Source organism: Oryx dammah, unplaced genomic scaffold (assembly GCF_014754425.2).
Source record: "Oryx dammah isolate SB20612 unplaced genomic scaffold, SCBI_Odam_1.1 HiC_scaffold_6, whole genome shotgun sequence".
Taxonomy (NCBI): Eukaryota; Metazoa; Chordata; class Mammalia; order Artiodactyla; family Bovidae; genus Oryx; species Oryx dammah.
In genome coordinates, this window is record NW_024070190.1 from 1,200,957 (window position 1) to 1,223,743 (window position 22,787).

General features: G+C 39.5%; 1 protein-coding gene across 1 annotated transcript in view; it reads right to left on the minus strand.

Annotated features, from left to right (window-relative positions):
* Positions 1–14,783: 14,783 nt before the first annotated feature.
* Positions 14,784–22,787, minus strand: part of LOC120865383 (protein bicaudal C homolog 1) — a 354,738-nt gene continuing 346,734 nt past the window's right edge. Inside the window, exon 21 of the mRNA XM_040242641.1 lies at positions 14,784–17,263. Coding sequence (XP_040098575.1) covers positions 17,133–17,263 — 131 coding nt within the window. The 3' untranslated portion in view covers positions 14,784–17,132. The remainder of the gene's footprint in view (positions 17,264–22,787) is intronic.

Genomic DNA, 22,787 nt, shown 5'->3' on the forward strand with positions numbered 1-22,787 from the left:
TACATCTGTGTCTCTTTTGCTGTCTCACAGGGTTATTGTTACCATCTTTCTAAATTCCATATATATGCATTAGTATACTGTATTGGTGTTTTTCTTTCTGGCTTACTTCACTCTGTATAATCGGCTCCAGTTTCATCCACCTCATCAGAACTGATTCAAATGTATTCTTTTTAATGGCTGAGTAATACTCCATTGTGTATATGTACCACCACTTTCTTATCCATTCGTCTACTGATGGACATCTAGGTTGCTTCCATGTCCTGGCTATTATAAACAGTGCTGCGATGAACATTGGGGTACACGTGTCTCTTTCAGTTCTGGTTTCCTCCGTGTATATGCCCAGCAGTGGGATTGCTAGGTCGTATGGCAGTTCTATTTCCAGTTTTTTAAGGAATCTCCACACTGTTCTCCATAGTGGCTGTACTAGTTTGCATTCCCACCAACAGTGTAAGAGGGTTCCCTTTTCTCCACACCCTCTCCAGCATTTATTGCTTGTAGACTTTTGGATCGCAGCCATTCTGACTGGCGTGAAATGGTACCTCATTGTGGTTTTGATTTGCATTTCTCTGATAATGAGTGATGTTGATCATCTTTTCATGTGTTTGTTAGCCATCTGTATGTCCTCTTTGGAGAAATGTCTGTTTAGTTCTTTGGCCCATTTTTTGATTGGGTTGTTTATTTTTCTGGAATTGAGCTTCAGGAGTTGCTTGTATATTTTTGAGGTTCTTTGTCAGTTGCTTCATTTGCTATTATTTTCTCCCATTCTGAAGGCTGTCTTTTCACCTTGCTTATAGTTTCCTTTGTTGTGCAGAAGCTTTTAATTTTAATTAGATCCCATTTGTTTCTTTTTGCTTTTATTTCCAATATTCTGGGAGGTGGGTCATAGAGGATCCTGCTATGCTTTATGTCAGAGGGTGTTTTGCCTATGTTCTCCTCTAGGAGTTTTATAGTTTCTGGTCTTACGTTTAGATCTTTAATCCATTTTGAGTTTATTTTTGTGTATGGTGTTAGAAAGTGTTCTAGTTTCACTCTTTTACAAGTGGTTGACCAGTTTTCCCAGCACCACTTGTTAAAGAGATTGTCTTTTCTCCATTGTATATTCTTGTCTCCTTTGTCAAAGATAAGGTGTCCATATGTGTGTGGATTTATCTCTGGGCTTTCTATTTTGTTCCATTGATCTATATGTCTGTCTTTGTGCCAGTACCACCCTGTCTTGATGATTGTTTTATACATAATAGTTTGTACCTCCTAATCCCCTATTGCCCCCCTTCCCTCTCTCCACTGGTAACCACTAGTTTGCTCTCTATATCTGTGGATCTGCTTCTTTTTTGTTTTATTCACTAGTTTGCTGTATTTTTAGGTTCCACATGTAAGTGATGTTGTACAGTATTTGTCTTTCTCTGACTTATTTCATTTAACGTAATACCTTCCAAGTCCATTCATGTTGCCAGAAACGGCAAAAGATTCTTTTTGTATGGCTGAGTGGTATTATGTCGTGTATATATACTACGTCTTTATCCATTCATCTGTTGATGGACACTTAGGTTGCTTCCATATCTTGGCAGTTATAAATAATGCTGCCATGAACACGGGTTCATGTGTGTTTTTGAATTACTGTTTTTGGCTTTGGGTAATACATACCCAGGAATGGAATTTCTGGATCATTTGGGAGTTCTATTTTTCGTTTTTAAAGAAACTTCTGTACTGTTGTACAATGGCTGCATGAATTTGCATTCCCACCACCAGTGTACAAGAGTTCCCTTTTCCCCATATCCTTGTCACCACATTTGTTATTTGACGTTAGCTCTTATGACAGGTGTGAGGTGATATCTCATTGTGGTTTTGATTTGCATTTTCCTCATGATTAATAATAGTGAGCATCTTTTCGTGTGTCTGTTGGCCGTTTTCATATCCTCTTTGGAAAAATGTCTCTTTAGGTCGTCTGCTCATTCTTTAATTGGATTATTTGGTTTTTGATGTTGAGTTGTATGATCTGTTCGTGTATTTTGGATTTTAACTCCTTTCCAGTCATACCGATTGCGAATGTCTTCTCCCATTCAGTTTGTTCTCTTTTCATTCTATTAATGGTTTCCTTTGCTGCATTTAGGACCCATATGTTTATTTCTGCTTTTATTTCTTTTTGCCTCAGGAGACAGATCCAAAAAACTATTGCTGCAATTAATGTCAAACAGTATTCTGCCTGTGTTTTCCTCTAGGAGTTTTATGGTTTCCAGTCTTACATTTAGGTTAATCCAGATTTAGTTTATTTCTCTATATGATTTTAGAGAATGTTCTCATTTCATTCTTTTATACGCAGTTGTCCTTTTTTGATTTGCAGATATTGAGTAATCCTTGCATCCCTGGGATAAATCCTAGTTGATCATAGTATATGATCCTTTTAATTGTCTTTATTGCTGGATTTGGTTTGTTAATATTTTGTTGAGGATTTTTGCATCTATGTTCATCACTGATATTGGCCTGTAATTTTTTTTTTTTTTTTGAGATATCTTCTGCTTTAGGTATCAGGTGATGATGGCCTCTTAGAGTTTGGAAGTGTTCCTTCCTTGGCAATTTTTGAAATTCCTTGAGAAGTATCGGTATTAACTCTTCTCTAATGTTTGGTAGAATTTACCTGTGAAGTCATCCAGTCCTAGAATTTTGGTTTTTGGGAGTTTCTAAATTACTGATTCAATTTCATTACTGATAATTTGTCTGTTCATATTTTCTATGTCTTCTGGTTCAGTTTTTGGAGATTGTATGTTTCTAACAATTTGCCCATTTCTCTTATGTTGTGTCTTTTGTTGGTATTTAGTTGTTCATAGTAGTCTCTTACAATTATTGTATTTCGTGGTATCAGTTGTACCTTTTTCATTTCTGATTTTATTGATTTAGGCCTTCTCCATCTTTTTTTCTGGATGAATCTTGTTAAAAATATATTAGTTTTATTTTTCCAAAGAGTCAGCTTTCAGTTTCATTGATCTTTCTATTATTTTTTAGTTTTTATTTGTTTCTGCTCTGAACTTTATGATTTCTTTCCTTCTACTAACTTTGAGTTTTGTTTGTTGTTCTCCCTCTATTTGCTTTAGGTATAAGTTTTGTTTATTTATTTAAGGCTTTTCTGATTTCTGGAGGTAAACTTGTATTGCTAATATACTTCCCTCATAGAACTGCTTTTTCTCTGTCCTGTAGATTTTGGATCATCATGTTTTCATTTCTGTTTGTATGTATTTTTTGATTTCCTTTTTGATTTCTTCAGTAATCCATTGGTTGTGCAGTAGTATATTGTTTAGCTTTCTTGTGTTTGTGTTTTCTCAGTTTTTTTTTTTTTTCTTGTAGTTGCTTCTAAACTCTTAGGGTTGTGGTTGAAAAAAATGTTTGATATTATTTTAGTCTTAATTTACTGAGGTTTGCCTAGCATGTGATCTATCTTGGAGAATGTTCCATGTACTCTTAAAAAGTGTATCCTTCTGCTTTTGAATGGAATGCTCTATAAATGCCAATTAAATCCCACCTGGTCTAATGTGCTATTTAAGGCCAGTGTTTTCCTATGAATTTTCTGTCTGGATGCTCTCATCATTTACATAAATGGTCAGTTTTCATTCCAATCCCAAAGAAAGGCAATGCCAAAGAATGCTCAAACTACCGCACAATTGTACTCAACTCACATGCTAATAACGTAATGCTCAAAATTCTCCAAGCTAGACTTCAGCAATACGTGAACCATGAACTCCCTGATGTTTAAGCTGGTTTTAGAAAAGGCAGAGGAACCAGAGATCGAATTGCCAACATCTGCTGGATCATGGAAAAAGCAAGAGAGTTCCAGAAAAACATCTATTTCTGCTTTATTGACTATGCCAAAGCCTTTGACTGTGTGGATCACAATAAACTGTGGAAAATTCTGGAAGAGATGGGAATACCAGACCACCTGACCTGCCTCTTGAGAAATCTGTATGCAGGTCAGGAAGCAACAGTTAGAACTGGACATGGAACAACAGACTGGTCCCAAATAGGAAAAGGAGTACGTCAAGGCTGTATATTGTCACCCTGCTTATTTAACTTCTGTGCAGAGTACATCATGAGAAACGCTGGACTGGAAGAAACACAAGCTGGAATCAAGATTGCCGGGAGAAATATCAATAACCTCAGATATGCAGATGAAACCACCCTTATGGCAGAAAGTGAAGAGGAACTAAAAAGCCTCTTGATGAAGGTGAAAGAGGAGAGTGAAAAAGTTGGCTTATAGCTCAACATTCAGAAAACGAAGATCATGGCATCTGGTCCCATCACTTCATGGGAAATAGATGGGGAAACAGTAGAAACAGTGTCAGACTTAATTTGGGGGGGCTCCAAAATCACTGCAGATGGTGACTGCAGCCATGAAATCAAAAGACGCTTAATCCTTGGAAGAAAAGTTATGACCAACCTAGATAGTATATTCAAAAGCAGAGACATTACTTTGCCAACTAAGGTCGTCTAGTCAAGGCTATGGTTTTTCCTGTGGTCATGTATGGATGTGAGAGTTGGACTGTGAAGAAGGCTGAGTGCCAAAGAATTGATGCGTTTGAACTGTGGTGTTGGAGAAGACTCTTGAGGGTCCCTTGGACTGCAAGGAGATCCAACCAGTCCATTCTGAAGGAGATCAACCCTGGGATTTCTTTGGAAGGAATGATGCTAAAGCTGAAGCTCCAGTACTTTGGCCACCTCATGAGAAGAGTTGACTCATTGGAAAAGACTCTGATGCTGGGAGAGATTGGGGGCAGGAGGAGAAGGGGACAACCCAGGATGAGATGGCTGGATGGCATCATGGACTCGATGGACGTGAGTCTGAGTGAACTCCGGGAGATGGTGATGGACAGGGAGGCTTGGCGTGCTGCGATTCATGGGGTCGTGAAGAGTCGGACACGACTGAGCGACTGAACTGAACCGATCACTGAATAAGTTTAAGATGTACCGCATAATGATTTAACTTTAATATATTGTGAAATGATTATTGCAATAAGTTTGTGTAGCAGCCATCATCTTTATATAGATACAATAAAAAGAAAAAGCAGGAAAAGAAAAAAAAATATTTTCTTGTAAAGAGACCTCTCAGAATTTACTCTTTTAACAACTTTCTTATATAGCAGTGTTAACTATAGTTATTGTGTTGTATATTTCTAGTACTTCATTATCTTATAACTGAAATTTTGTATCCTTTAACCATGTTCCTCCAAAATTCTTCCCTACCTGCTGCCTGTGACAATCATTAGTCCTTTTACTATGAGTTTTTTTAAAATTAGACTGTGAATTTAAGATCATACTACATTTGTTTTTCTTTGTTTGACTTATTTCACTTAACATAAAGCCCTCAGGAACAATCTGTTTTTGAAAATGGCAGAATTCTCTCATTTTTATAGCTGAATAATACTCCATTGTAGATATTTAACACAACTTCTTGATCCATTCATCCACTGATGGACCCTTAGGTTGCTTTCGTGCTTTGAAAGTGAAGTTGCTCAGTCGTGTCCAACTCTTTGCAACCCCATGGAGCCCTACCAGGCTCCTCCCTCCATGGGATTCTTCAGGCAAGAGTACTGGAGTGGGTTGCCATTGCCTTTTCCAGGGGATCTTCCCGACCCAAGGATCGAACCCAGGTCTCCTGCATTCCAAGCAGATGCTTTAACCTCTGAGCCCTTGGAAATTTGCAAATAATATTGCTACTGTGAACATGGGAGTGTAGATACCTCTTAAAGGTTGTCTCTGTTTTCTTTGGATGTATTTCTAGAAGTGGAATTGCTGGATTATATAATAGTTTTATTTGATATATTTTGAGACTCCTCCATTCTGTTTTCCACAGTGGCTATACTAGTTTACAGTCCTACCAATAATGTACAAGGATTCCCATTTCTCCAAATATTTCCACATTTATTTTATCTTCTTCTTTCATAATGGCCATTCTAATGGTCATGAGCTGATACATCATTGTGGTTTTGATTCAGTTTGGTTCAGTCACTCAGTTGTGTCCAACTCTTTGTGACCCCATGGATTGCAGCATGCCAGGCCTCTCTGCTGCTGCTGCTGCTAAGTCGCTTCAGTTGTGTCCGACTCCGTGTGACCCCATAGACAGCAGCCCATCAGGCTCCCCTGTCCCTGGGATTCTCCAGGCAAGAACACTGGAGTGGGTTGCCATTTCCTTCTCTAATGCATGAAAGTGAAAGTGAAGTCGCTCAGGTGTGTCCGACTGTGTGTGACCCCATGGACTGCAGCCTGCCAGGCTCCTCCGTCCATGGGATTTTCCAGGCAAGAGTACTGGAGTGGGTTACCATTGCCTTCTCCGGCCAGGCCTCCCTGTCCATCACCAACTCCCAGAGTCCACCCAAACCCATGTCCATTGAGTCGGTGATGCCATCCAACCATCTCATCCTCTGTCGTCCCCTTCTCCTCCTGCCTTCAATCTTTCCCAGCATCAAGGTCTTTTCAAATGAGTGAGCTCTTCGCATCAGGTGGCCAAAATATTGGAGTTTCAGCTTCAACATTAGTCCTTCCAATGAACACTCAGGACTGATCTCCTTTAGGATGGACTAGTTGGATCTCCTTGGGTCCAGTCTCAAGAGTCTTCTCCAATACCACAGTTCAAAAGCATCAATTATTTGGTGCTCAGCTTTCTTTATAGTCCCAACTCTCACATCCATACATGACTACTGGAAAAACCATAGCCTTGACTAGATGGACCTTTGTTGGCAAAGTAATGTGTCTGCTTTTTATTATGCTATCTAGGTTGGTCATAACTTTCCTTCCAAGGATTAAGTTTCTTTTAATTTCATGGCTGCAGTCACCATCTGCAGTGATTTTGGAGCCCCCAAAAATAAAGTCAGCCACTGTTTCCACTGTTTACTCATCTATTTGCCATGAAGTGGTGGGACCAGGTGCCATGATCTTAGTTTTCTGAATGTTGAGCTTTGAGCCAACTTTTTCACTCTCCTCTTTCACTTTCATCAAGAGGCTTTTTAGTTCTTCTTCACTTTCTGCCATAAGAGTGGTGTCATCTGCATATCTGAGGTTATTGATATTTCTCCTGGCAATCTTGAGTCCAGCTTGTGCTTCCTCCAGCCCAGCGTTTCTTATAATGTACTCTGCATGTAAGTTAAATAAACAGGGTGATAATATACAGCCTCGACATACTCCTTTTCCTATTTGGAACCAGTCTGTTCTTCCATGTCCATTTCTAACTGTTGCTTCCAAACCTGCATACAGATTTTTCAAGAGGCAGGTTAGGTGGTCTGGTATTCCCATCTCTTTCAGAATTTTCCACAGTTTGTTGTGATCCACACAGTCAAAGACTTTGGCATAGTCAATAAAGCAGAAATAGATGTTTTTCTGGAACTCTGTTTTTTCAACAATTGGCATTTCCCTAATGACTAGTGATCTTAAGCATCCTTTCATGTATTTGTTGGCCATTTCTATATCTTCCTTGGAAAAATGTCTGTTTATTTTTTTCCCTATTTTAATTGAATTATTTTTTGCTATTGAGTTTTATCAGTTATATATTTTAGATATTAACTCCTTATCAGAAATATAGATTACCAATACTTTTTCTCATTTCTAGGTGATCTTTTCACTGTGTTGTTACTTTTGCTGTGCAGAAGCATTTTGGTTTCATATAGTCCCACTTTTTAATTTTTGCTTTTGTTGCTTGGGTTCTAGGAATCATACCAAAAAGTTACTGCCAAGACCTATGTCAAGGAGCTTTTTCCCCATATTTTCTTCTGGTAGTTTTACTGTTAGTTTCAGGTCTTACATTTAAGTCCTAGTCCATTTTTAGTTAATTTTTGTGAGTGGTGTAAGACAGAGGTCTCGTTATATTCTTCTACATGTGTCCAGTTTACTGAATACATTGATTAAACATAACAGCTTTTGGCAAGTTCTTTAGGATATTCTACATATAAAATCATACCATCTGCAGAAAGAGCCAATTTTAACTTGTCAAATTTTGATGACTTCCCTGGTGGCTCAGATGGTTAAGAATCTTCCTGCAGTGCAGGAGACCCAGTTTCAATCCCTGGGTTTGGAAGATTCCCTGGAGAAGGCTTTGACTACCCGCTCTAGTATTCTTGGCTGGAAAAACCCATGGACAGAGGAGCCTAGTAGGCTACAAAGAGTTGGACATGGAGTGTTGTGTCCAGCTCTTTGTAGGGGCTGCAAAGAGTCGGACACAACTGAGCAACTAACACTTTGAACACTTCTTTTTCTTGCCTGATGTTCTGGCTAGAATTTCCAGTACTGTATTGAATGGAGTGGTGAAGGTGGGCAACCTTATCTTGTTTCTGATCTTAGAGGAAATGCTTTTAATCTTTCTCCATTGAGCATGATATATTAGCTGTGGGCTTATCACATGTGGGCTTTATTATGTTGAGATACATTTCTTTAATACCTAATTTGTTAACTTTTTATCATTAAAAGATGTTGATTTTTTTCAAATCCTTTTTCTGCATCTGTTGAGATGATCATAATTTTTCCCTTTTGTTTTATTAATGTGATATATTGATGGATTTATTTATTTTGAAGCATTCTCACATCCAGGGATAAATTCCATTGACCATGGTGAATGATAGTTTAGTGTGCTGCTGAATTTGCTTTGCTTGTATGTTATTGAGCATCTTTCCTTTTATACTCATAAGAGATATTGGGTCAGTAACTTTCTTTTCTGATAGTGTCCTTTTGTGTTTTGGTTTCAGGTAACATTGGCCTTGTGAGATGAGTTTGACCATGTTCCCTCCTCTTCAATATTTTGGAATAGTGTGAAGAAGAAAAGTATTAGTTCTTGTGTTTGGTAGAGTTCGCCCTGTGAAGCCACCTGGTCCTAGACTTTTGTTTTTGACAGGGATGGGGGAAGAGTTTTTTGACTACTAATTCAGTTTCATTGCTAGTGATTACTTTGTTCAGATTTTCTATTTCTTTCTGATTCAGTCTTCAAATATTTTAGATTTCTAGGAATTTGTCCATTTGTTCTAGGTTATCCACTCTGTTGGCATATAACTGTTCATAGTATTCCCTTATGATTGTTTGAGCTTCCCTGGTGGCTCAGATGTTAGAGTCTGCCTGCAGTGAGGGAAATGCAGGTTCAGTTCCTGGGTCGGGAAAATCCCCTGGAGTAGGAAATGGCAACCTGCTCCAGTATCCTTCCTTGGAGAATTCCATGGACAAAGGAGGCTGGCGAGCTACAGTCCATGGGGTCACAAAGAGTTGGACTCGATTGAGGGACTCACACTTTTTTTTTCTTTTGATGTTTATATTTCTATGATGTAAATTGTTAAGTTCTCCTCTTTCATTCTAATTTTATTTATTTGGGCCCTCTCTCTCCTTTTCTTGGTGAGTCTGGGTAAATATTTGTCTATCTTGTATATTATCTTTTAAAAACTAGTCCTTATTTCATTGAGCTTCTCTGTTTGTGTTTTAGTCCTTGTTTTATTAAGGGTATTTGTGGAGTTCTCTTCTTTCATTTGTAACATATCTTTTGTCCTCTCATTTCATTTGACTTCCTGTGTTTGTTTTTATGAATTAGGTCAAACAGTTACTCTCCCAGTATTGAAAACATGTCCTTGTGTTGGAGCGTCCTTATACAGACTGCATGTGTCTTGTGGCTTTGGCAGGAGGACTGGAGCTAAAGTGGTTATGGGCCAGTGCTTTTCCCAGGGCATACCAGGGGATCCACCTTGGTGGGTAGGGGGTGGTAGCTGGGGCCAGAGCCTGGTGCAACCAGGGCTTCTCCCAGATTACACCTTGGTGGGGGTGAGAGACACTGAAGCCCAGCATAGACCAGGGCTTCTCCTATGGTATACCAGGGGCTGTGGCCTTGGTGGGTAGAAGGGACTGGAGTCTGCACTCAGAACAGGGCAGAGGGTATGCTGTCTTAAGCTGACTAGAGTGCCAGGTGCTTTTTAATGTGCTGACTCTATGCTGGAACTCAGAGCAAGTGACCAAGACCAAATCTTGGTTTTCTGTTATCTTCTGGCTGTCCTGGCTATAAGCCCCAGTGGTTTCTGGAGTCAGTTAAGGGGGTTTATATTCTTAGTTCCAGTCTCCAGTGCTGAGGAGTTGAGCTCAGAATGTTCCTACACTATTTGAGGTTTGAACTCCTCACTTCTTCTGGAGGACTTCCAAGTTTGTGACTTCCCCTTCTGCTTGCGGGTCACACACTGGGGTTGTTGGTCCTGACTAGAATCCATCTCTGCCCCACCTACCTGTCACAAGGATTTTTTCATATAACCTTAATTGTAGAAGAGGTGTTCTGCTAGTCTTCAGGTTGTTCTCAGAGAAAATTATTCTATATGTGGTTTTAAATTTGGTGTGTCCATGGGAGGAGTTGAGCTCAGAATGTTCCTACACTGTCATCTGCGTTCTTTTCATTCTTTTTGCTCCTATGATTAGATAATGTCCTATTTTTCACATTGCTGATTCTTTGTTCTGCATGGTCAAGTGGGTTTTTCAAGCTCTCTATTGACTTCTCAATTCATTTATTCTACTTTTCGGATCTAGAATTTCCATTTTGAGTTTGTCTGGTTTTGTTTGTTGATGTTCACGTTGTTTGATAGTAGTTTCTATTTCTTTGTTAAACTTATTTTGTTTATGTGTTTGTTATTGTCGTTCAGTTGCTCAGTCATGTCCAGCTCTTTGCAACACGGTGGACTCCAGCACATCAGGCTTCCCTGTCCTTCATTATCTCCCAGATTTTGCTCAAATCCATGTCCATTGAGTCGGTGATGCTATCTAACCATCTCATCCTCTGCACGCCCTTGTCCTTTTGCCTTCAATCTTTCCTAGGATCAGGGTCTTCTCCAGAGTCAGCTTTTCACATCAGGTGGCCAGAGTATTGGAGCTGCAGCATCAGTCCTTCCAATGAATATTCAGGATTGATTTCTTTAGGATTGACTGGCTTGATTCTCTTGCAGTTCAAGGAACTATCAAGTCTTCTCCAGCACCACAATTCAGAAGCATCAGTTCTTCGGCACTCAGCTTTCTTTTTGGTCCAATTCTCACATCTGTACGTGACTACTGGAAAAACCATAGCACTGACTATATGGACCTTTCTCGGCAAAGTGATGTTTCTGCTTTTTAACACACTAAGTTCGTCAAAGCTTTCCTTCCAAGGAACAATCATCTTTAATTTTCATGGCTGCAGTGACTGTCAGCAGTGATTTTGGAGCCCAAGAAAATAAAATCTGCCACTGCTTCCACTTTTCCCCCTTCTATTTGCCATAAAGTGATGGGACCAGATGCCATGATCTTAGTTTTTTGAATGTTAAGTTTTAAGCCAACTTTTTCACTCTTTTTACCCTCATCAAGAGGCTCTTTAGTTCCTCATCACTTTCTGTGATTAACGTGGAATTATCTGCATATCTGAGTTTGTTATTTCTGCCAGCAATCTTTATTCCAGCTTATGAGTCATCCAGCCTAGCATTTCGCAAGATGCACTCTGCATATAGGTAAAGTGATCTGGTATTCCCATCTCTTTAAGGAATTTCCCCAGTTTGTTGTGATCCACACAATTAAAGGCTTTAGCATAGTCAATGAAGCAGATTTTTTCTGGAACCCCTTTTCTTTTTCTACGATGCAGTGAAAGTTGGCAATTTGATCTCTTGTTCCTCTGCCTTTTCTAAATCCAATTTTATACATCTGGAAGTTCTCAGTCCACATACTGCTGAAAGCAAGCTTGGAGGTTTTTGAGCATAACCTTACTAGCATGTGGAATGAGCTCAATTGTCCAGTAGTTTGAACGTTCTTTGGTACTGCCCTTTTTGGGGGTTGGAATGAGAACTGACATTTTCTAGTCCTGTGGCCATTGCTGAGTTTTCCAAATTTGCTGACATTTTGAGTGCTGCACTTTCACAGCATCATCTTTTAGGATTTGAAATAGCTCAGATGGAATTCCATCACCTCCATGAGATTTATTCATAGTAATGCTTCCTAAGGCCCACTTGACTTCACACTCCAGGATGTCTAGTTCTAGGTAAGTGACCACACCATCATGGTTATCTGGGTCACTAAGACCTTTTTTGTATAGTCCTTCTGTATATTCTTGCCACCTATTCTTAATTTCTTCTACTTCTGTTAGGTTCTTACCATTTCTTTTATTGTGACCATCCTTAGATTACTTTTCTAATTTCATTGAGTTGCCTGTGTATTCTTATAGTTCACTAAACTTTTTTAAAACAATTCTTCTCAATTCTTTGCCTGATGTTTAACAGCTTTTCATTTATTAATTTCCTTGCATGGTGTCATATATTTACGTAATGTTTTATGATCCTTGATTTCTTACACTGGTTTATTTGCATAAGTGGTCTCCTTTTCCGTACTTTGCTGGTTCACCTTGGCAGAGGTAAGTTTTCATTAGTCAGTTCAGTTGGATTTCTGGGCATGTTTATCAGTAAGGTCTTTGGGCAGGTGGGGAGCTGCTAAGGATCTATTTGTGGCAAGGCAACTGTTTGGGCTCTTAAGGTAGGAGTGAGGCCTGTGCCACTAGCTGAGAATAGTTGGATAGACTGCTGCTTGGTTCCCTGCACAAGGGATATGATAGGATGTGCTCCACATTTGCCTGGAATGCCTCCTCTGAGGCCTGAATCAGGCAGACCTGCACCCCTTTGAGTTCCCTGGCCAGACTGCGCTACCTTCTTGGTTCTGCAGGTGATACTTGCTAAATGGTCATGACTGAGCTCTTTACTCAACAGTAGGTGGGGCTATGAAGTAGCTTGCCTTGCAGGATTGCTGGACAGGACACAGGCAATGGGTTTGGGGACCAAAATCTGGCAAAAGTGTACACCGATTATCTTGGTCAGGTGAGGCCACCAGTTTTGCTCTGCAGATGGGAAAAGCCATAGGTTGTGGCTCATGGGTTTTAAGAAACACTGTAAGCAGGACTATTGGAAGGGCTTATGCATTGTGCTCTGGTTAGGTTCCCTGATCAGAAAGCCCAAAGGAGCTGTGAATTTATTTCCCTTCTTCAATGCACTGGGAGGAGCATCTCCAAGACAGTAAGTCTCTCTGTTTGTGGTATTGACTCAAGCCAATCCAATTGGCCCAGGGTCCCTGGTCAAACAGGATTGCTTGCTTTGCTCTTGAGGTCAGCTCTGCCCTTCTTCCTCTCAGGTTGAGTACTACCGGGTTAGTCAGCCACTTCAAGGTGTTCTGCCAGCCCTCCTTGCAGATGGGGTGGGCAGTCATAATCTACAGAAGGTGGGGCAGACCAGGCTCCAGAGCCTGAAGAACTCCTCCTTTGAGGCCCTGAATCAGCCAAACCTGCACCCCTCTGAGTTCCCTGGTCAGACTGTTCTACCTTCTTGGTTCTGCAGATGAGCAAAGCCGCTGCTTGGGACTACTACTTGGGCACGGCTGATAGGAACTCAGACTGCCAAGATCCAAGGGCTGGTTGTTGCAAGCCCCTCTTACTGGTATCTTATCCATGAATAGTTTTTAGGTTTTCTTTTAGTTAGGGGAAGTGAAGGAGGAATGAACTGTCACATCTTGGTGATACCATTCTCTATGACTGCATTCTCAGAGTATCCTCAGGGGTAAAAACCTCATGTTCTTTCAAGGTAAATATGATTTCTAAATATGGCAGAGTCACCTGGAGTCAAATCTAAGAAGTGATGCATCATCATATGAAGCTGTACCATCACTTTTGATCACGCACTCCTTTCAAGAATGTGATTAAACCTATGAAACGTAGACAGAGGAGGAAAGGAGGCTGTGAATAATATCGTGCATTGAAGGCACAAGCCTGTTTCTATGAGATGGGTACTTTCAATCATTTTGTCAAAAAGCATGATTTCTAGACAGCACTCAAGTTCCCTTGGAAAGCTGTAAATGCATGGAGGCCTGTGTTGAAGGGTAGGTGTTTCATCCTTCAATCCCTCTTCAACAGTTCCATCTTTCTTCATTTCAAATATAAGTTTAGTGAGGATAAGGGTTTATGTTTCATTTACTGGTGTTCCTAGAACAGGGCCTGGTACTTAGCCCTCATTTAAGTATTTGTATAATGAAGGAATACTGGAATCTTGGGTTCACAGAAATATTTCAGTTATCAAAAGAACTATTGTGCTAGAAACAATTTTTAAGAACCATCAGCACAGGTAACTGGGGATAATTCTGGGAGTATAATGGGTGGCGGGCTAAGGTTTCTTTGAGATTTAGACAAATCTCAGAATTAACAGTCCAGTATCCATTCTGTTTGAGAGTAAGTTCAGACACAATCTCAGAGCAGGGCACAATAACCATTCAGCATGCTGGCATAGTCAGTCTCTGAAATGGGAACCTGGGTCAGGAAGCCCGGCATCACTTTAGTAAGGAGCTCCTTTGCTGATGGGTGAGGTTGTCAAAGCGATCGTACACTTGAGTCTGTACTTTTAAAAAAGAAGAATGAATAAGAATAAAACCTGTTTCATCATCTTACTCTTTCTATATGTACCTGTTGATGGCCACAGAAACAATGATGGATTACTGGTGCTGGATTCTCTGGCTAAAATAAAGTGCCTTAGTTTTTTGCTGAAAATGAGGACTGTCAAATGCAAAACAAGAGCATGGACAGTGGATATTTAATTCTACTTGCAGAAATGTCTTTCAATTCTGCTGAGAATAGAAAAGTTAGCAAACAAAGACACATTTCATGTAGCAAGGGCAATTCAAAGGGGTTATATAAATTTATTTTTCATATAACAACTGATTAGTTTAGAAAAATTCCCGTTTTCAATGTTTAATCCCATCTCTCATTTAAAAAAAAATCACTAAAAGGACAAAAACCCACACAAAAATACAATCTGTATCTGTTCTATATTTACAGATAACCGGTCACTATTAAGGCACAGATTGATTAAAAACATTTATTCAAATAACCCAAATATTTTGTGCATCATATAACACTGACAACACCGTATACTGTACTGTCATATTCCCTTCATTGCATCGAGAAAGTGAGAAAAGTAATTTCCAGTGTTTTTATTTTTTTTAGCCACTCTATTTAATCTAAGTTTAATTGGGAGAGTTTTCCCTTTGGCATAATATCAAAGCACTGTTCATAAAACCTATATCCACTCTATACTGCAAATTCATTCCATCTTCCTCCTGTTGCAAATGCATGGTGGCGAGTTGGGAAAAGACTCCAAATGACTATTTTGCGGGGACCAAGATCTTATTAAAGAAATGGTAAAATTTAGAGTGCTGTATTTTTGCACAGGAAACAAATCTGGAATTCTTACTCTATGCTGAATGTGTGGCATGATGTGTTCATATAGCCATATATGTCAGGGAGATCTATGTGCTGACCTGCATCCATGTTCCCTGTGTGCAGCATAATTCTGTTCTGTTGGCAAAGGGAACAATTTAGTTCTATATCCATAAGTAGATGCAGTTCCTTTTAGGAATGGACATCCCCTTAGTGCTATTATAATTGATAACTTTATGACAGGCCCATTACCTATGCCTTCAAGGTAACCAGTACTTTTTAAGTGAAAGTTTTTCCGTGTGCAATATTTCTCTCTTGGTTTCTGTTCTTGCTTTAATGATTAGCCCGCATTTGTACGAAAGCCCCCAGTTGTCTGTGCGCCTCTAACGCCTTCTGTGGGGAGCACGTGGCAGTGGTTTATGTCCATGCAGAAGCGAGCCTTGAATACTGAGCATAAATAAGTCATTACAGTGCAGGTGAGTCACCGCATTGCCTACTGGGAAAGTTTTCCAGCAAATTCATACACTTGGAAATAATATTGCTTTGAAGAAAGAGAGGCACTTAGTGATTGTCTTCATGGATTGAAAACCCTTCATAAATCCACAAAAAGATGTCTGAAAAGACCCAGGAAACAACGTTGCCTGATTTCTTGGACTTTCACAGTATCAAGATTGTTACAATGAGTTGAGCCGCTTACAGAATAGTCTTATTTTTCCTCCTTCAGAACTCTGCTATCTTTATAAACTGTCACCCTAGATAGAGACTTAAATAAAACCTTTCCAGTCTCAAGAAACCCAAGTCTACTTCAAGCAGACTGATATGGTTTTAGGAAAGTCCTGTGACCATATGGAGCACAGCTAATGTGTACATAAGGACAGTAATGTATTTTTCCTCCTCATGGCAACAGTGCTGTCTTGTCAGATGATTATTTGTCTTTTTTAAATAAAGTGACAATCTAGGGCTCCAGTTATTGAATGCCGTCCATTCTCTACCATAAATCTCTAGTAGATATCAATTTAATCAGTTATGTACTGTATGCTTATAATATCTAAAAATAAAAGTTTGATATAAATAAGTGTCCTTTAGTGGCAGTATACTAAAAATAGCCCTTTGCCTTCAGACAACCATTAAAATCACTTTAGCAATAAAGGCAGCAGCTAAATATGATGACTGCAAAGGGTTAATATTGCAAAGTCCATTTGGTCTTTCTTTGCTCGCACCTGTTCCAGTGAACTTGGTTCATTATAAAGTATATCTAGGATGTTGACATAAATGAACAGAACTGGTCCATAACCAAGTGGAGTCACTTAGGTTTCCCAAAGTCACAGAATACTCTGCACAAAAACTAATAAACCAGTACTATTTCAAATAAAAGTTTAACGCAGTCAGAAAAATGTGACTAAATCTGATTTGTACCAATACATCAGGTGACATAAAAATGAGAGAGAGATAATTTCCACAGGACAAGAAATTAGAAAGTGTAAAGTGCTGAAAGACCTCAATAATTATTTTAAAGCAGTACCAGAAAATTCCACTTTGATTATTTTTAAAAAAAATTCCCCAAATACTAAAGCAAACAAAATAACTTCTGTGTTTTCTGGCATCCCAGATGTCAACTCATCCTTCATGTTAAGTAAAAAATCAGTGCATATGTTATATAGGTAAATAAAAAAGAGGATATAAAGCCCTACCCCCATATTGCAAATTCTGTCCAGTTGCCATTAGGAAAAAAAAGTAATCTGCATGTGGCATTTGGTATGATGACATAAGAACATCTTCTCTCTTTTCTTCCTTCTTGGCACAAAGTTCAGGCGTGAATAAGATGCTTTGGTCCTGATACCAGACACCCAGAATGCTGAGGACGGTGTGCAGTGAAGGCTGTTCACAGATCTTCTGCATCCAACTTGACAGTTGGAGGGCATATGCCTGGAGGGTACTGCTACCAGCGGCCACTGACGCTAGCAATGTCCGAGTGATACTGACGGGGTAGCCTCCCACTTGCTCCACCTTCCAGGAAAGAGGTGCGTGTATTTGGCGGTTCAAAGAGCTTTCTTCGGTTTTTATTTAGTTCTGGAGAGAGAAACAGAGACTTATTAGGAACCCAAGGAAGAAGTTCTATAATCTTCAAGACTTGGCAGAAGAGCTCAGAAAATGGTGTTGCAGTAGGTTTGGGGGGGCGGGTGGGGGGAGTCCAGTAGGTAGCAAAAGGAAAACCTTTAAGTTGACCATCAAGACATTTTTGAAATGCTCAAAATCAAAAGTCTGATATGAAAGGTAGCATGTATAGCTGAGAGAACCAAGGACAGCAAATTATTTTACTGCCGTTTATAAACTCTCTGAGGAATATGTCATTCTCAGAACCCTTTCAAGCCCAAATATACAAAATAGTTTGACCTACCCTAAATGTCCTTTCAGGGGCAAAGGGAGGGGAACCATCAAAGTTGGTGAAAGGTATATGACAGGATGTATTACCAGTGACATAGAACATTATTACAGCTCATTAGACTCATCCATGTCAAACAGAGTGATCATTAAATTATTTAAGTCAGGCATGAAAAGAGGACCTCGTACCTAAACATGAGAATACCAAAAAAGCACACTGACGTGTTAAGCCACAGCCCGGTGGCTCTACTGACTCACGGTGCCTACACTCGAGTCAGAAAGAGTTATATGAAGAAATACATCAGTGAGAGGTTTCCTTGAATAAAAAAATCAACTTAGTAAAAACAGCAACAGTTAAGGAAATCAATACATTTGAAAACAACCAATACGTGAATCCAGATTTTTCATGGAAAAACTAATAAGATCCTGGAATTTAGCTTTAAATAATTTAGTTTTGAACTAGAGAGCTGTTTAGTTTGTCTTTTCCCAACTAAAAATTATTAATCAGAATAGTGAAAAATTGAAGCAGCCTACCTTGTGTATGACTATACAATGCCCTGTCCCCCCTCCACACACACATTCACAAATCCTCAAGTCAACTGATATAATTATTACTAATGAATACATACAAGTAAACAGAATTATCAGACTAGAAAGCAGTGTTTCTGATAGCCACCAAACGCAAATACAGCTAACCCTTGAATACCACAGATTTGAAGAGAGTGGGTCTACTTATAGATGGATATTTTTCAACACTAAATACTATAGTATTACAGGGTGGGTGGAAGCTGCAAAGAAACTGTGGATACGAAGGTGACTATAAGTCACATGAGGATTAACTCTCATGTGATTCAAGGGTCAAATGTATCTTCAGATTTATTCTACCTCAAATATACGGATTAAATAGTTCATATGCTTAAAGCTGTTGTCTTTCTCTAGGAGGGTGGTGAAGCATGTGATTCAGTACCTTCAATAATCTGCATAGTACACAGTACTTCTTCAACCATATTCACGCACACAACCCCATTCTAAATTCTGAGATTACAGAAAGCTACAGCTTGCTACAGGAATGCTGGGGATGAGAACAGACTCAAGCAGATGGCAGAGGGTCAGAAGTGGCCAGGGACAGTCATATGGCCAGACACACTCTTGTCTCCCAAGTTCTTAAAGAGGGACCAGAACCCTTAACATTTCACCCCACTGCTTTCCAAAAAGTAACTGACTGTCTCACAGGGGTGATGCAAGAGCAGAGACACGCCATTCCTGTGCACATTTAGGTCTCAGGGGAGAAGAGAAACAACAGTAATTTATTACAGCCTACATTCGTTGTGGGCTATTTAACTCCTCCTTAAGGGGTAGACAGTATTACTAGCCTCAATTTTGTAGGTAAGAAAGTTGCATTTTACAAACAGACAAAGTAACTTGCCCACGTGGCTGTTGGTGACAAAGCTGAAACCCTGCCTGCCTGATGCACAGGACTGTGCCACAAGCTGCTGTGATCCATCCACTGGGCAGAGACAACCTGAGGTATCAGGAGTACAAAGCTGAGAAACTGGTAGTTCCAGGTATGCCAGAGAACAGAGCTTTCCTTCACAATTTATGTCTATACCAAAATTACTTTTTAAACAGAAAAACAAAGCTTAGAAAATAAAGAAGGAACATATTACAAGCAATAGACACATGCAGGCATGCATACAGATGGCTAGTGTCTCAAGTTCCTATAGAAACACAGTAGCAATAACATTCCTATTACATGTATCTCGTTTTAAAAACAATATATAAAATTCACAATTCAAGACAGAATTGAATATATTTAAAGGCAAACTTATAGGAGAGTTAAAAATAAATGATTCCCCTTAAACACAGCCTGGAAAAGTTTTATCACCTTCAGATAGGAGACTTTCTTTGGCCTCCATTTTCTTTGGGGGCAAGAACCCATGAGTCAGGAGGACATTCATTCCCCCACTACAGAGAAGGAAAAGAAAGGAGTTAGATCAAACACTGTTTTCAGATGCTCATGGAGAATAACTGGGCCTTCGAAGACAAAAAAAATTTAATAGACATTGAAAACTTCATTCTGAAAAGTCACATCAACTAGATTTTTGAGAGAATAAATGATCATGAAGAATTTCAGCCATTCCCTAAAGATGTAATTTCTAAGAGTACATACATAGAGATATTCCAAGTGAGAAGCAGAGAAATCTTTTCAGAGAGATTATCAAGGATCAAAGCCCTACTGAAGAGACTTTAGGTTTTGTTTTTTAAATTAAAAAGCAAGCTCCCTCTTCTGATTTTTTTCAGTAAGCCTAAGGGATAGTTTGAGAAAATACCAACCTTTTTCTTTGAAATTCCAAGGTTCACACAATCCTGGCAGCTCTCAGGATCTTGTTGCGGATCTGAACAGAGTCACAAACTAAAAGAATAGGTCGGGAAATGTTAGATCTACCTGAGGCTGTGGTGGAAAGCCTGTCAATAGGATGCTAAACTTCCTGTCACTTAGTCCCTGTGCGTTTAGTTAACCAATCACTACCATACTCAGAGAGAAATCCATGAATTTTCCAAAAATCATGTATTTGGGGGACAAAAATTGTTTTCTCTGATCCATCTCTAGAGGAGAGAAATCTCATTTCCTCCTGTCATATTAAAATATGTGTCTTCTGGCCCAAGATTAAAAGCAAACCAAAACCTGATAGTGAAGGAACAACTCAATTATAAGTTAAAAATCTACAAAAATTTTAAAAAGTAATTTGAGCAAACTCTGTATCTAGCCAACCTATGTAACCGCAAGACAAATGCTAAGGCCGCCCTGCTACCCTGCGTCTATCTAGAAGTGAAGGGTCCTGAGACTTTAAATGAATGTCTTTGTTATCAGAGGAACTGAACTGGAAAAAGAAGCTTTTCAATGAAGGGTTTTCTCAAAAGCTTACTCCTTGCAGAGAAAATGATTTACCAGGTTCAAACAAATGCACTCACCAAAATCACCCTTAAAATAATCAAACACTTCCTGCTGGACAGAGCATTCATAAGGCATCTTATTCAAAGTTTCTAATTCCCTTTAAAAGCAAGAGGACCTGTAAACCCCACTGAGAGGCAGTCTGTAGAAGCAGGATATAACCTCAACAGAACCACACTGAAGATGATGACTAGAGAAAATATTTTTCTTAAATGAGAACTGAAAACCCCTCATGCTTTGCACCCTAATGCCCCCCACCCCCCGCACCAAAACCGACCTAGAATCATCACCAATGTATTCCAGAGTAAAAGTACTGATGATCTACCTGGAAACTATGAAAACATTTAGAGACATCTGCTTGTTGCTAGAAGCTTTACAGTTTGGAATTGGGTTGCTGCACAAAGAAACAACTTAATTTTCATTATACAGTCACAGACATTCCACAGACCTCTAGTGAAAAAGTATAGAGTTCTGAAACAAACACTTCTATGGTATAAATGTGCGGCCCCACATTTAGATATGCTGCCCCACAGTATAGACATGGTGATTGAGTTAATAAAGTTCCAAGCAGTATATTAATTTCATTTTCAAATTAATAAAAGAAATATAAAAAATATATGAAGTTAATTTGGGTCCAGAAATAGCCTTCTGAAACAGCTTTCAGGTAAACAAGTTGAAAGCTATTCTACTGCCACAGATAGTTAAAAACAAAAAACAAGGGGGAGTACCCTACTAATGATATTGTTAAAACTGTAGGTTATCTTCACTGTGTCTGATGATATACCATATGGAAGGACAGATCTTAGAAGTGGAAGGTGACCTGACATAGTCATATACTCCAGTCTATCTTCATGAAGAAACCAAAATCAAAAGAGATCTGGAAATTCACCCAAGGGTGCATGACTTGGAGAGGCAAATCTCGGACCTCCTTATGTGAACAGTGTTCCTTCCACTATAACCAACCTAATTTTACGAGTGAACAAGAAAACCAGTGGCCGCCCCATGGAGCTCCATCAGTGCAGCTGCTTCGGCACACAGCGGGCAAGAAGACTTCTCAAACTGTTATGTACAGAGCTCTATCCATGGAGAGGCCTACCAGGCTGCTCAGTAGCTCAGTTTCTACCCCATTTCAAGACAACTCTGCTTATATCTGCTTCGGATATTAGGTCTGTATATAAGATTTCCTGTAGGAAGGTTGGTGGGGTTGATCTGCTTCTATAATCCAATGGAAAAGCAATCTGCTGCTAAAATAAAATGGAAAAGCACTGAGGCTTTTAATTTCATTTGATGATTTGATTAGCAAATGTTGTTTATAAAGAACTTTCACCAGTTGGATGCCACTGCTGGCCTCAAAGGCAGAGCCTGCAAATTTGATGTTTTGAAAAAGCAACATAATTTTCTCATCACACCTAACATTTGGCTTCTGCCCTCGCTGTCTCTTTTTGAGAGACTGGCACACATATAAAATTGGCATTCATGAACTTAATCAGAAAATCTTCCATAACCTTATTTTGTTGCCTCCCAAATTTCTTCCTCATATTTCCCTAAATACCTTTTTGAGGTACACTGTTATGACTCTTGGCTTACACTCGGATGACTCTTGGCCATTCCTTTCACATGGGAGGTACCTAGTAAACACACACAGCATTTTCTTAATACACAGAACACGCAAAAGATGAACAAAGGCAGTGGTCTGGGAGACAGACCTTCAGATTTTCCTTCATTCTGAGACTACTTTCAGGATACTACCCTCTTCTGTGACTCACAAATTCTATTAAAACTTTGGGGAAAGTTAAAAAGCATTAAGACAAGAAATACTGCCAGGTTCCAGCTGTACCAAAGAACATTCTCTTTCTCTCTGCTGCAGTGATCTCAGCTGCTCTACAAGGACACGTGTATTTAAAGCATGACAGCCAATCCAGAATAATTACTCATGAACCCAATGGTTAGCGCTTAACACAACTGCAACACAGAGATTCAAACTGCTCCTCCATCCCCATGTTCTGCAAAGGGAAATTCTGGTTAGATCTCTCAGAAGAGATCTGTTTTCAGGGATGACACTTGTCAAGGCAGGTTTTCAGGCAGGGCCTTGGTGAAGGAGTGGGGGAATCCTCAGCATTTGTTACACTGTTAGTGGGAAAACACTCTGAAACCACAACCACAAAGCTGCCAGGTAGGAAGCAGAACCAGCCCCACTGGCTGAGACCATGGCAGAGAGTCTTCAGGTTCTAAGATATAAAGAAGAACAATTATATTCAC